The following is a 14,855-nucleotide window of genomic DNA, read 5'->3' as shown; positions in this document are numbered from 1 at the left end:
AAGGCACAGGGACCGAACTTAGCAGTGTCCGCCATCCCCCCACCCCGCCCGCGTCTTCAACCCAGGGCGGGACAGGAGGAAGGTCACTCGAGGCCGCCGCGGGCGGGGCAGGGTTGGTGGCTCCCAACCTGCGCCCCCAGGTGCCTCTGGAAGGCGATTCCGCGGCCACAAGGGGGCGCCCGTGCTCCTCCGGCGGGCTGCGCTGCCCGGATCCCAGCTCCGCACCGAAGCCCTTGGCTGACCCCGCCAGCCGCCTGGGACCAACGCCCAGCTGTGTCCCAGCCCCTCTGGGACCACAGTTCTGCTGGTTCCTGCCTCTCCTTTCCCCAGCCCAGTGGTGTGACCACAGAGGAGGCCGTGGGCCATGCCCAGGGGATTGCATCAGGGGAGAGGGGAGTTGGGTTGAAATCTTCACAAGAAGCCCCTTCCCCTCTCTCTGAATTCCCCCAAGTCTGAAGCAAAAGAAAATCAAACCAGAGAGTCTTCCTTAAAAGACGCAAGCGGGGCTGACAAAAGCCACAAAGCTTGCAAACAAAATGGCGTCCTTGGCCACTTCCTTCCCAGACCCTTGACAGCGAGAAATGAGATGTGAAGAGAGGAAGGGCAAAGCAGAAGCCTAAAAGGGAGGAGCCAAGTGGGCCTGGGATGAGAGGCAAATCCACTCCTCCCCAGCTGGATTTCAACACCCCAAGTGTAGTTCTTTGGTGAGCCATAGAAAATTCCAGCCCCAACAAAGGCTCCCTACTTGGGCCCACCTCAGGCCTTCTCAGTGTCTCAGAAGTCTTCTCAGAAGTCTCCTCCCCCTGCCCCCAGCCCTGGCTCCTAGACACAAGTCCAGTCCCACACAGGAAGGGAGCAGAGACCAGACAGCGCGGTGTGTCCCTACCGAGGCCCAGGCCATGCCCCAACCTAATTACAAGGCAAGCAAGAAGATTCTGAAAACATGAGAGAGAGATGACCTACCTAAAGCCAGCAGATGGGTACCACCCACCCATCGTGCCCCTTGGGTGACCTAGCCAGCCAGGGCCCAATAAAGGTCACCCAAACTGAGGATTGACAGGTGTCCTTCTAGCCTGATCAAAGCCTCTTCACTCACAGGGCAGGACCACTGACAACTGATTTCTCTCTTTGGGCAAAAGCGATGGAAACAACCTGACAAAGCAACCCCAAGCTGTCCCAGGGAGGCCTCCTTCTCCAGGAAGAAGCTCAGAAGCTATTTGGCAAGCTCAAACAGTTTGGGTTTTGTCCGAAGAGAAAAAGGACAGGTGGGAAGGAAGGGCCTAGACTAGTGAAAATCAGGAATGCCAAGACCCTGACCATGAGAAGAGAGACTGCTGTTTGGAGCAGAAGGGATAAGGCAAGGCAGAGCCTTGGCATAAAGGGAAGGAAGCAGTGGGGAGGACAGTGGGATGGATGGCGGGGAGACAGAAGGTTTCTGGGGGCAAAGAGGACATGAGACAGAAAAGGAGAAATGGGGGGAACTGAAATTAAAGATAAATAGGGGATGGGGGAGAAAGAGCACCAAGGGCAGTGGGTGCAGGACCTGCAGAGCCTCCCCACTGCCCCTGGGATGGATGCCGATGGAGGCGCTCTGCTCTCTCAGCTGTGTTAATAGGATGCTGAGAAAGCACGCTGTGTCTTTTCTCAGGAAAGATGTTGGGAAATGAAAAGCTTCTGGGGAGCCCACTGCAGACTAGCAGTGAGAGATGGGATGCTTCTCCTTAACATGGCTCTGGGAGCCAGGGTTTCAGAGGACCAGGGCCAGAATACATGTGTCCCAAGCATGGTTCAAGGCAGAGGGTGAAGGACCTGGAAAGAGGCTCTGAATGAGGGAGGGTTAAGGAAACAATGTGGGCCTAGATTAAGGCCAAGCTGACAGGGCAAGAGCTGATCCCACTGATGGCTGTGGAAGTGGTACCTAGCAACAGCAGACGTGTGCTAAGCGCTAACTCAGTGCCAGGTACCTTATGTGGGCTACTTCGTTTACTACTCACAGCAAGCCAAAAAAGGGAGGCACCATTATCACCCCCATTTTACAGATGAGGAAGTTGAGGATCAGCGAGGTTAGTAACTTGACCAAGGTCTCATAGCTATAGGTGAGATCCAGGATTCAAACTCAAGTTTTAGACGACTAAGCTATAGTGCCCCCCCTCAATATCCTAAGTATCAGGACCTGCATTGGGAAGACCCCATTGGCCTCCTGTGAAATAAAAATCCAGTACCTCTGGGGGACAGAGACCCAATTCTGCAGACTCAGGAGGTGATGTCACAGTGGGTTAGGGCCATTCTCTGCTTTTCCACCCTCCCCCACACTGTGCCCTCAGCCCAGCAGTAGCCTACACTCTGGCAGGAATAGCTTCTCCCCCAGGTAGACTGATGATCCCTGTGACGGTGATGGCAGCCTTGGACTTGGAGAGGAGATGCATGCCCTGTGTCCTGGCCAGGCCCACAGGTGACAAGTTCCAGGGAGCTAGGCTTCAGCTACTGGGGCCCCAGGTTGCCAGGAAGGAGAGCTGGTGGACGGAAGGGAGATCCCTGGAGAAGAGGTGATTCCTGCCTGAGCATGGAGCCCTAGGAATCTGGGGAAGGCTCCAAAGGACAGAATCTACCAGAACAAAACAAAACAAACAAGACCAGCCAGGACCAACTGGACCCTTCCCTGACAAAGCTGTGATCTCCGTTACTTTATTTCAAATTCAAAACAAAACAGACATACACATAATGAAATCCACCACCTTCCAGAGCCAGGTCTAAAGGGGTCCCAGAAAGTCTGGTCAGAAATCTGGAGTCTGAGAGGAAGATATCTGTAAACGAAGCTGGTGGCCATGTTCTGGGACCCTAAACCACTGCCAGTCAGGCCGAGCCAGGGAAAGGCCACAGCAAGAAGGGGGTGGGAGGGTTGGGTCTCCAGGTTGAATTCAGAAATTAAGCTGCAGCTGCTCCAAGTAGACTTGTCCGCAGAGGCTGTGCAGCCTGGGCTAGTGAGGCCAAGGACACCATTTCCGCTGTTCCGGGGTGGCAAGCTTACCTAGGAGGGTGTTGCGGGGGCCCCAGCCGTGCACAGCCCCCAGCTCGGACACAGGCCAGGCTGGATTCCAGCACCACCCTGCAAACCTTTATCTCGGTCACGAAGAGGTGGGAGGGTGGCTGGCTAGCCCTCCGCATTCAGGGCACAGCCCAGCCTGCCATCTTGACATACCAGGTGCAGCCTAGAGGTGGCAAACGGAGAATGAACTCATGACAGCCTGCACAGGACAGAGGAGAAAGTCTCTTCATGAAGGGTGTCCCTGGTCCCAGCCAAGCCCTGTGGCGTGCAGCCCTTCACCTGTCCCTCCCCAACCTCCACCTGCCTCTCCTTGTCCCAGGTGGTAGCCTCACCTCCTTTTACTCAGACTGGAAGCCTCAGCTTCCTGGAACTCCTCCTCCTTCCCAAATCCATCACACGCTGTGTGTGTGTGTGTGTGTGTGTGTGTGTGTGTGTGTGTGTGTGTGTGTGTGTGTGTACACACGCCCAGCCCTAGCTGCCCTCTCCATCTCCCCATAAAGGGACGCTCCTTGGTTCCCATACCCCAGTCCCGCCTGGGCTCCTCCCTCCCACCTCTTCCACATGAATCTCCCGTCATGGCAGCCAAAGGGACATTGCTGGAATGAAATCTGTGTCCACCCCTGCTTCCACAGCTCCTGTAGAGTCCCTTTCCTCAGTCACACCAGGAGACTCACAACTAGGACCCCCTGGCCAGCCTCCCAACACAACAAACACCCCAACTCAGCCTGCACTGCCGTGATTCACCGCAGCCTGGGCAAGACAGCCACCTGCAAGCCTCTGGCCAGGCCGTTCTCTCTGCCTGGTATGCCCTTCCCTGCTCACCCACCAGTCCAGCCCTGCTATGTCCTCAAGACCCTGCTCAGCCCTGGCCCTGTGTGAAGATGCCTTCCTACCCCAGTTCATCACCCCTCCCCACCGTGTCCTCACAGCTGGGGCTCCTGGCACCCCCACGCAGGGCCAGAGATGAGAGCACCCTGGTACCCACGTGTCACTCCCCGGAGCGTGACATGCCTGCCCTGAACCACAGGCGTCGGGATGGACAGGCCCAGGCCCCCGGGCTGCACGGTGCCAAGAGCCTTATGACTGCACGAGAGCCTGCTTGATCACATTTTAAAAGGGGGGTAAGGTCAAGTCCCCTCCTGCACACCACACCCACCCCTCTGGCCCAGCCCTACCCTCAGAAGCAGCTCTGATTCACTGTCATTTTCAAGCAGGGGTGACGTTTTATCTGGCCTCCGCTGGGAGTGGGAAAGGCACATTTTGGGGTAAGAGAGCCCCATGTTGGGGCCTTGGGATGCATTCTGACCTGAAGCATGCCTTTCTCACCTGGTTCCTGTTAGAATGTCGCTCCTGCATTAAATGTTAACCCATTGTTGCATGAGTCATTTCCACCTCGAGTACTGGGCCTTTGGGGGTGGGGAAAGGTAAGCCAGCTGTCAGGTCCTGGGTTCCTGGGTGCAGAAGAGGGCACAGGAACAGGGCCAGGCCATGGGCAGGGCTGCATGTGGGCCCTGACTCCACCTTCCCATGCCAGGTGACTCTAGGCAGGGCACTAACCTTTGGCTCCCTCACAAGGCGGCGCTGGTGGATTCTGTCCCAGGAGCTTGGAATCCCCAACACTAAGCCCCAGGGCAAGGACACAAACTCACCCTTATCCTCCGCAGGTCTTGAGAGCTCCTTTGTCAATGAAGTCAGGCTGTGCTAAGCGCCAGTGTCCTGAGCTCCCCACCCCCATGGTCCCCTGACCCCCATGGCCTCACAGCTCCCGCCATTTCCCACTAGGTGGGAGACCCCACCCCAGGCTCCTTCCCTTTTCCCACCCATTCCTGCCCTCCCTCCTTTGAAGAACTGCACCAGCTGAGAATAAGTCCTTAAGCCAAAGGAGCAAGGTGATAATGGTACAATTTCAGGCACTGCAACATATTTGGGGACAGGTGGCCACCTGCTCTCTCCTTCCTGAGGCCAGCGCCTGACACAATGACCTACTGGGAGGCTGGCTCTTAGAAGTACCCTGCAGTCCTCTGTAGTGCTCAGAGCCCCCCATACTACACACTGTGAGCTCAGCAAGGGCACGGGCAGCTTCTTTCCCAAGGAATTCACAGAACCTGGCATGGAACATGGGCTCAATAAATTCTTCTTGTTCACAACTGCCCTGCGCTGCCAGCCACATGCTGCAAGAAAACACTACAGGCTTCAGCCAGCCTCAGCTCTGCTCTCATCCCACCACCTCGAGCTGTCCAACCCAGGGCATAGCAGCTACAGCCACGCCAATGTCTGTGGTTGCGTCTATAAAACAGAGTGAAGAGGTAAAGACTCCACGAAGTAAGGGGATGAGTACAGGCTGTGGCACATGGGAGGCCTCCACCATGTCAGTTCCCGCCCCTAAAGACTCAGACAAGTCCTTGCCACTTGGGGCCCCACGTCTCACAGCAGGAATTCGTTGTATCTCAGCACTGCTGTGAAAATAAAGCCACCAAGAGGTCTGGGGGAAATTATGGCAGAGTTCTGAGGAGAGACTGAACAGGTCAAGGGTTTTGACAGAAAAATCAGGATCCCCCTTATGCACAGTGTTGAAACCATCCCAGAGTTCAGAGCCGGATGTGCAGATGTGGCTCTTGGAAATCAAGCCCTTAAAAACTAGCCCAGCTGCAGGGGGAAGGAAGCCCCCAGGCTGCAGTCCTGTGGTCTGCAGGCAGCCGAGAACAGAGACACGTCCATGGGTGCCAGTGGGTCCAAAGGGCACAGGGCCCCTACTGTCCCTGGGGCTGAGTCCATGGGCCCAGGGCAGCTCCTGGGACTGCAGCTCCTTACTCAGGGGCTGCACTGGAGCAGCCGCAGCAGCTGGGGCACTGCAGGGACTGCATAACAGCTTGAAGAGGCCCCCTCCGGCCCTCCGCAGACAGGCTGTTCTCGCTGGCAGGGGCCCGCTGCAGCTGCTCAAACTGCATCTCCAGGTGCTTCTGGATGGCCAGGCCGAGTACCTCAGGGTCCACTGCAGCTCCATACACCTCCCATGTCATGCCCTCGGCATCCCATCGCACCTCCCGCACAGGGGATGGCACCTCCTCCAGGCTGGACCCCAGAGTTACCTCCGGGAATGTGTGCAGGGCCACAGGGGCCTCCAGAGGCGGGCTGGTGGCCACAGCTTTGCAGACTGCCTTGGGGGCCGCTTGCACACCAGCATCCTGGGCTGACAGAGGTGATGCCAAGATGGGGGCCAAGTCACTTGCTGAGGTCATGGTCCACATATCCTTGGTCCTGGCGCCAGCCTCCATAGCTAACCCGGTGGCACCCCAAGGGTACGCACAGCAGTGGGAATGCCCAGGAAGCCCCACAGGCAACCTACACTGGAATTTCACCCCATGCTGAGCCTGCAGCCCAGATTCACTCACTGATGCCACTAGTTTAGGAAAGGCCAGGATCCCTGGGGCAGGCAAGCCATGGCAGCAGCTGCTGGCCCCCACCTCCCTCATGCCACAGAGTAGGGCTGCTGGGGGCAGAGCATGGCAGGAGGTGGTGGCCGACTGCCCAGTGGCTTTGAGGCTGCTGCTGTGGGTCATTGTGCCCCCCAGGCCAGGTGGCAGCACCCACACCTGACTCTCCTCCAGTGTCCAGGCTGAGTTTGAAGTCCCATCCTCCAGAGCCAGGTCCCTTTCCAGGCCTGCAGGGGCTTGGCCACCCTGGCCAGAAGTGCTGCTGGGCTGCAGCTGAGCCCTATGGACAGGCGAGCTGCCCAGGGCCGAGCAGCTGAGGCTGGCCTTTCGGGCACTGCTGTGGCCCCAGGTCTGGGTGCTGTAGACCAGGTCCGAGCGGCTTCTCTGCACAGCGGCGGTGCTGGGGTCCCGCAGGCAACACAGGTCACCACCGCCCACGGTAGACACATTGCCCACAGTGCTGCTCCGCCAGTGACCCATGGCCCCGGGCTGTGGCCGGGGGCTGGAGGCCCGTGCCTGCTCCTCACGCTCAGCCTGGCGCCCTTCCTCCTCCGGGACCTGGGCACCCCTGCTGGTCTCGCCCGGCAGGCTGGAGGAGCTCCAGGACAGGGGCTGAGGGCAGGGACCGAGGGGTTCCTGGGCACCCGGCTCAGGGCGGCTGGATCTCATGGCTGCCTGCAGGAGAGAGAGAGGGAGGGAGCGGCGTTGAGTTGGGTGCAGCACTTCCGCTGGACTCTGCTGGGGGCCCACAGGGTGCAGGGCGCACTGCGGGGACAGCTTCAGTCGCAGCCTGCCTGACCAGTCAGAGCCACAAGCAAAACGATGACAGGAGACCAGACACTTCAAATCAAGGTCACCACACATTATACACAGGGATGACACTTCAAATACCTAAAAACCAGAAACGAGCGATCAGAACGAGCCCTAGGGTAAGGTCCTAGAGACCACCCAGAAGGCCAGCTGTTGACTCTTTACTGCTGGGTTATGGGGAAGGGGGGAGCCAGGGGAGAGGCCAAGCCTGCTGGGGACAATAGGTCTTAGCACAGAAGTATTGCACTATTTTAATAACCAGTAAAGCTCAACTGGTGAGTACTAGCCGGGCTCCTCCCACGACTGTCAGTATCTCTTTCACCTGGAATAGAGCATCCTTGGTACACGGTGCGGGGAGGGGGCTCAGAGAAGTTTCGTGGGACAAGCGAGAAATGAATACAGGGCACACTGAGAACCACCCTGGGTTCTCCCATGGCCCTCCTCATCTTCTCTGGCATAGCCTGGCTGAGCTGTCACGTCTCTGGGGATCAGTCTTGGCTGCCGTGAAGGGGAAGGGCTTTCCTGGCTGCCATCACAGGCTCCAAGGGGAGGAAGAGGCCCCCATATCAGCCCTCTACGCACAGGACTCACTTGGCATTTGCTCATTCCTCCCACAGCCATCTCCTGAGCACCTACTGCATGCCAGTCTCTTGGAATTGGGCAATATGGAACTAGTTTAGATCAGCTGTGCCCCCCCCAGAATGGGGTCCAGTAAAGGCCTCCCCCACTATCCGAAAGTACAGCATTCCTATGGAACCGTTCGTAAACCAAAATGGTGTAAAGCAAAGAGGCAACTACCTTTTCTTGTAAAATCCTCTTCGGATTTCTTTCCTTTATTGAAAACCTGTACTAATTAATGTAGGTCTCTCATAAAAGTGAAGTGACATAAAGGGAACTTTTGAAAAGCAGGGGATACCTGTACCACCAATCAGACACCGCACACTTCCTGCCCCATTCCCTCCCTGCCATTCCTGTCCCTTCCTCTAGCCATAGACTCCTCCAGACCTGCCCACTGGCCTGTCTGCAGCCCAGAGTCAGCACCGGCCCCTTCAACCTTAGTGTCTCCTCCCGGGGAAGCTTTCCCCAACGGGACTGGCTCCATCTCTGGCTGAGCACTGTCTGGCCTGGATGGAAAAGTCTGGCCAACTGTGGGCCTCCCACCAGCCTGAAGCTGTCAAAGCCCGTGGCCTGTTCCACACTGTCTGTCCTAACACGTGGCTGGCACTCAGAGAGTGTCTGCCGTGTGTCTGACGGAGAGAACAAGCGAATACAAGAGTAAACCCATAGGGGAAAGGGCTGAGTGCCAAGAACGGGGTCTGAGGGAGGGCATTTCCAAGGCAGGAGAGCTCACTTTGCATGATGGATCAGAACTTCCTGGAGGACCAGCCATGTAGGTCGGGCCTGGAGCGAGAGGAGGGAGATGGTGCCCAGGGGGAAGGAACAAGGAACAGGGTGAGCAGAAAGCAGGAGGCATGTGTTCAGAGCACAACAAGGGGGCAGCAGGCTAGGGGCTGGGCAGGGCCCCAAAGGGAGGGAGTGGGGTCAGGGCATCTGGGCCAGCCCGGCCCCGGCCAAAGCTGTGAATTAGAAACTTTACTCTGAGACTCCCAGCCAGGCAGGACCAGCTGCAGAAACAGGGCAGGGATAGCAGGCAACAGCTGCAGTTCGGGCAACCCCAGTCCTGCCTTCCCAGCCTGGGCTGATAAGAACTGTCAAGAAACCAACCACCCTGGCCAGGTGAGCAAGGCCACCTGAAAGGGAATGTGGGAAGGGCTCTTGGGAACTCAGTTTCTGTATATTACAAACTTCTTGCTGTCCCAGAGCTCAGGAGATGGCTGGTGGCTGTTCGAGCCAACGGTGAGGATGTTTCTAGGGCAGCTGTCCCCTGAGAGCTCCAGGCTTGCTATGAAGCCCATTTCAGCACAACTTCCGGCAATGATGGAAAGATGCTGCTCTGTGCCATCCAAAGCAGTAGGCACTGGTCACATGTGGCTACTGAGCACTTGACATGTGGCTAGTGCGACTGAGAAACTGAAATCTGATTTTATTTAAATTTAAGTAATTGAAATTTAAAGGGCCACATATGGTTAATGACGACCATACTGGACTGTGCAGCTATAGACATGGTCCCAGCCTGGGCAGGAGTATCCTGTCCTGGCTGCTCCTTGGGGCTGAAGCCAGACTGGTCCCTGGAAGAGTCAGGAAAAGGATGAGTAGGCAAGAGAGGACTATGGCCCAGGCCCAGCCCTCAAGGAGTTCTAAGATGGACATATAAACAGAGAAGGGCAACAAAGCCAATAATCACAGTGATGATAATAAGAAAAACAGCTCCCAGTGCCCAATCACCCACTGTTTGCCAGGCATGTGCCATCTCCTTTCCAGCACTGTCTCATTTAATAGTCCAAGCAACCTCATGACATATGTCATCTGAGACGTATGAGAGAGGTTTAGTGACCTGCTCAAGGGCACACAGCTGGTAAGTGGTTAAGCCAGGAATTAAACCCAAGAGTGTCTGAGGTTCTCTGTGCTCCCTCTGAGCACTGTGCAGACCTCCATCCTAGACACCATCACTCTCCACTGTCATTCCTTTTTATTTACTGTTGCCGTGGCTCAACTGGAGTCCCAGAACCTGGCGCAGCATCTGGCACTCCCAGGGGTGCCCACAACATGCCAGTGGAACAAGTGAATGAGTAGGAATAAAGCCTGGATGTCCATCCCACCCGACCTGCTTCTTAGCAGCTTCACAGGCTGCCCAGAGTCAAGAGGGCAGGAGGAGCACCTGCTGCGTGGGAAGGCTGTGGTCACACATAGCCCCTGGCAGGCAGACAACCACCGAGCCCCAAGACCAAGTATGCCAAGGAAGCCCTATCTGGACAGCCTACACAGCTTCTGGCTGAGCCTCACCTACCCTGGACCCTCCTCACAAATAGGTCCTTAAGGAGCCAGGCCAGGCCCTGGCCCCCCTAAGGAAAGGGTGGGACAAGGCTGGGGATACCCTCAGACTCCACCAGGAGCTGGTGAGAAGCCGTCAGTGACAAGGGTCCCGCTGTGCCTGCCTCACCAGATGGCTGTCTAGTGTCCAGGGTTGGTCATCACCCAGTGAGAGAACAGTGACCACAAAGACACCGGGGGTGGGGGGAGGAGGTTATATTTCTGTTGGTTCCCTTCCTCAGCCCATCTCCACAAATGGCAGGTGACAAAACTGAGACCTGGAGCAGCTCAGAAATGTCAAAGAACCCACAGCTGAACCCTAGCTGGCCTTCCCAGCCCGAACGAGGAAAGGGCTTCGAGGGAAGTTACTCGAGTTATGCCAGGGAAAGGAGGTTTCCCACACACCCTACCACCAAGAAGAGGGGCCTCTCAGGAAGCAATGGAGCTGACCAAATGAACCTTGGAGCCAGGGGCAAGCAGGTGGGGCAAGGGGTCTGCTTCCAATCCAGGCTCTTCCCCTTCCTACATATGTGCACTCAGGTGGACCCCTAACCACTTTGAGCCTCAGTTTCCCCAATCTGCAAATCGGAAATAAATCCCCACCCTGCAGGGCTGTTGGGAAGACTGAACGTGATGGCATATGGACTGCCTGGAACAGTGATTGTTAGTAATCTTATCTTTCTTCCTCCCATCAGGAGTGACTTGTGCTCAAGGTATCATAGGACTAGTACTGGGGGGTGGGGGGGAGCAGAAAGATGGCTTTTAGGAAGCCATCGAGACACCCTATAGGTTAGCCTGGTCTCGCTTCTTAATCTTTCCTACCCATCCTTTCCTTTCATCCCATCCTAGGACCTAGTTACCAACAGTGTTCCCAATGTCTCCATCATCACTATGTTTCCAAGTCTATTTTAAACCTCAACTTTGAAGGATACCCATGCACACACTCATACCTGCATGCATACGGACACACACAAGTTTGCAGTCTGCATTCTAAGTGCCCCAAATGGCATGTCCATCTGCCTTAAAAATCATGGAAAAGGCTCTGGTTTCATGCAAAAAAAAGACCCTGAGAAGATGTTTTAGCACAAGTTAAAGCACAAGCACAGAGGTATCCAAGACCCCTAGTGTTCTTTAGATGACACTTTAATGTTCTCTCTCCTGTCCCACTTGATGCCAGTCAAATTTGCAATGTGGTCAATTCCCTGTGGCCAAGGCAGCACTCTCCTGCTGCCTCAGTTCTGCTTGTCAGCAAGTGGAGGAGCAACCAGGCTCACATGCAGCATTCAACCAATGTCATTTTGAGTAAAAAACTCCAGTTCTGCAAAAACTTCCAGAGAGGCCCAACCAAAGAGAATGCTAGGTTGACCTGGTCAGAGGTTCCAACTCCTGCTGTGTCGCCCTAGCGGAGGAGTCCAAGGCCCCTGGGGATGAGCCCAGGGGGATTACCAAGGCCAGTGCAAGCAGGCCCCATTGCAGACCACACCTGTGGCATCCATTTAGGTCCTCTCTTTTAAGGGACAGGCATTTGGATGATGACTTCTGCTTCCAGCAAAACCAAGACAGGAAAAAGCAAAGCTATGTGGTCAGGAGGGGAAACTGCTCATATGTTGAGATGTGGATCTTTCCCCTCAGGGACCAGGGAGGGATACACACCACCCAAATCCTTCATTGCATAGTGAGGGTGTGGCAACCTCCAGCAGGTGGTCTGATCCATCCCAGCAGCAAAAGAGGGACTGACAGGACCAGACTGTTTAGGGCCAAAGTGGGGGAATGCAGCAGGGAGCATTCCTGAGCTACTGAGAAGTGTTTAGAGGGACAAAACTTACCCATCATAGAGCCTTAAGAACAAGATGCCCAGCTCACAAGCTATGCAGGAAAGGGTCCTGGGGTAACAGTGGGGCAGAGGCCCCAGGACCCAGCTCTGCTCACCACAGAGAAGCCTAGGCCCCACCAGCCCCAGAGCTTCCTCCCCTGAGGAGGATTTGCCCATACTTTCCAGTAGGAACCTGGGATGGAGAAGGTCAGCCTCCAGGCCCAGCTGCCCCAAACCCGAAGCAGCCCAGGTGGCTGGTGTGTCGCTACCTGCGTGGCCACGGGCACCCATGAACCAGCATAGGCCCACGCCCCAGCCATGGACACACCAGAGGCCGACATACAGGCCCGTTTGCGTGTGAGCCTGCAGGAAACAGCATCCACACAGCTGCACACTGCACAACAAACATACAGGCTGTGGAGCCAAAGGCCCAAACACACCACACCACACACTCTCCCCCAGGGGCAAGGGTCCCTGCCCTGACCCTCCGCACAAAGCCCACTGGGACTCAGGGAGAAGGTCCTCAACGCGATCCCCCAAACTAGGCTACAGACCTTCCCAGCAGCAAAGACAGTGACTGAAGGAAGACAGGGCTGTGGGCCAAGGGGGTAGGGATGGAGGGCAGGAGGAATGAGAGGGAAGGGAGGTCTGGGGCTGGGGGCTGTGGGAGGAGGGTGGGATGGGCGGTGGGGATGGAAAAGGGAGGAGGAAGGGGAGGAGAAGAAACCATAGGAACAGGGGTGGAGGCAGAATGAGATGGGGTCCTGGGCAGAGTATTGAGAAATGGGAGGATGGGCAGAGGAGACGTGAAAGAGGGGATAGGAAAGGCAATGAGACCAGAGATAGGAGGAGGGATGCGGCCATGGGGGGCGCTGAGCACTGGGCGGGGGCCGGGATGCGGAGGGTCCGAGTGCAGGGAGAGGTGAGGAGTGGGGCTCCGGGGCGCAGGAAGGGGAGGCGCCGCCCATCCCACCCTCCTTCGCCCTAACACGGGCGAGAACGGAGCTGGCCTCTCACCCTCTCGCCCGCCCAGGGCCGCGCAGGCCGGCGGAAGCGCTGCTCCTGTGGCCGCCACAGGTGCCCGGCGCAGCGGCCCAAGATGGAGCCGAGCCGGACCTGGCCTGGGCCGAAGACGCCGCCAGCCGCGGTCCGCCCGGCCCGTGGAGCCAGCGCCGGGGAGGCGCCGAGGGGTGACTAGGGGCTGGGGTGGGGAGCCGGGGGAGACGGGACGAAGGAGACGACAGCCCTGCTCACCTGGGCCCGCCCCCGCGCTCCACCGCCCACGTCGGCGTCCCGGCCCCGCCCCCGGCCCCGCCCCCACGGTCCCTCTGCTCCCCGCACTATCCCCACAGCCTACAGCCCCACGAACCCTCCCCTACTCTGCCCCGCGAGCCCCCAGTCCTGCTTCCTGACCCCCTCCTCGCGGCACGTCCCACTGTCCCGTCTTTTCGGCCCCGCCCCCACCATGATCTCCAGTTTTACAGGCCTGTCCAACGACCCCCCACCCAAGACACCCATCTTATCGACCCGACCCCGCCGTCCCCAGTGTCATAGGCTCGGCTGCCCACAATCCTCCAGCCCCCGACCCAGCTCCCCAGCCCAAGTCTTCATAGCTCCGCCGCCTCGGTCCTTGTTCCTCTCCGTCACCACGCCCCGCACAGAGGTCTACAGCCGCTCTGGAGACCCCCTTTCTCACGGCCCGCACCTTGTTCTTGGTCACCCTGGCCCCGCCCTTCACAAGTCACGGACTTCCCACCCTGCCCTCGAGAACCCCAGCGCTAGGACCTGTCCCCTGGGATACCCGGTCGGGTCCCTCTTAGTCCCCGCCCTGTGGACGCTCATTCTCCAAGCCCTGGACCCCAGAGTCCGATCCTCTCCGATTCACTCTCGCAGACCCCAAGACCGACCCTGGTCCTTTGCACTCCACCTCCACGGCCCCTCCAAGACCCAGGTCTTGTCCCCTGAGCCCTCCACCCAGCCTCCACAACCTAAACCTCCTAGATTCCATGCCCAGAGTTGCTTCCCCAGTTCTGGCCCCAAAGCCCGTATTCTCCCACACCTTTCCTCATCCCTTTCCTCGCCCATGTCCCTAGTCTCCATCTTTGCCCCCAAGCCAACCCAACTCCTGGCATTCAATCTCCAGCCCACTCCCAGGGACCCCAACAGCTGGCTTGTGCATTGACCATGTGGGAATGAGCCAACTCCGCCCAAGCTCACACCCCTTCCTGCCACTCTCTGAAGCCCCAAAACGCCCTGTCTCACTCTCTCCCCGCCCTATGATGCCAGGAGCCGGTCCAGGCCCTGGGAAATCCCGATCCTGCCCTACTAGGATGGGGGCCTGTGAGCTCAGTTCGCTCAATATCCCCCAATCTCTGACAACCACGGGCTCCTTACACACAGACTCCCAACAGGCGTCCACCAGCCCAGACTGATCCTGACCCCTTCCACCCTCGAGAGATTCCTACCACCCTCCACCCCCACTCCAGGGCCCCTTGTAAGAGAACCTTGTCCTATCTCTGGGCTCCGAGAATTGAGCCCCAGTGTCGACCCTCCTCTGTTGATCCCAGCTGCAGGGACCACTGATTTGCTTGCCCAGCCCTTTGCTGAGGGGTCTTCAGTGGCGGAAGAGGCAATACCATCTCTGCTGCTCTTCCAGTTTGGGAAGACCTCAGGCCCCAGCCGCACTTCTCTGGTCTCCACCAGCCCTGTGCCTCCACCTAGCATCAAGAGGGGACCTGCAGAAAGTTCCCCAGCCATTGGAGAGTGGAAAGCCCAGGCAGGAGCCTGCACCATTCACTTTCTGTAGCCCCTAGCCTGGCAC

At 57.5% G+C, this 14,855-nt stretch overlaps 1 protein-coding gene across 3 annotated transcripts; it reads right to left on the bottom strand.

Annotated features, from left to right (window-relative positions):
• Positions 1 to 203: 203 nt before the first annotated feature.
• GPRIN2 (G protein regulated inducer of neurite outgrowth 2) lies at positions 204 to 13,213 on the bottom strand. Of its 3 annotated transcripts, none has more exons than XR_014249140.1 (2): positions 4,373 to 8,060; positions 204 to 3,209 (listed from the first exon to the last, which is right to left on the bottom strand). XR_014249140.1 is itself a non-coding variant. In XM_082407911.1 (2 exons), the coding sequence occupies exon 2, from the start codon at positions 7,147 to 7,149 to the stop codon at positions 5,854 to 5,856; it is 1,296 nt and encodes a 431-aa protein (XP_082264037.1). In that variant the 5' UTR covers positions 7,150 to 7,155; positions 13,052 to 13,213; the 3' UTR covers positions 204 to 5,853. The 3 variants fall into 3 exon arrangements, 1 of the variants encoding a protein (XP_082264037.1); XR_014249141.1 differs by having other exon boundaries at positions 4,696 to 8,060; XM_082407911.1 differs by adding an exon at positions 13,052 to 13,213 and having other exon boundaries at positions 204 to 7,155.
• Positions 13,214 to 14,855: the final 1,642 nt, after the last annotated feature.

Source organism: Balaenoptera borealis, assembly GCF_965194805.1.
Source record: "Balaenoptera borealis genome assembly, chromosome: 10".
In the NCBI taxonomy this organism is placed as follows: Eukaryota; Metazoa; Chordata; class Mammalia; order Artiodactyla; family Balaenopteridae; genus Balaenoptera; species Balaenoptera borealis.
This window is presented reverse-complemented; position numbering and strand designations above follow the sequence as displayed.

Coding starts and splice junctions, on each gene's coding strand:
- GPRIN2 (XM_082407911.1), bottom strand. CDS start 7,149: ATGAGATCCAGCCGCCCTGAGCCGGGTGCCCAGGAACCCCTCGGTCCC.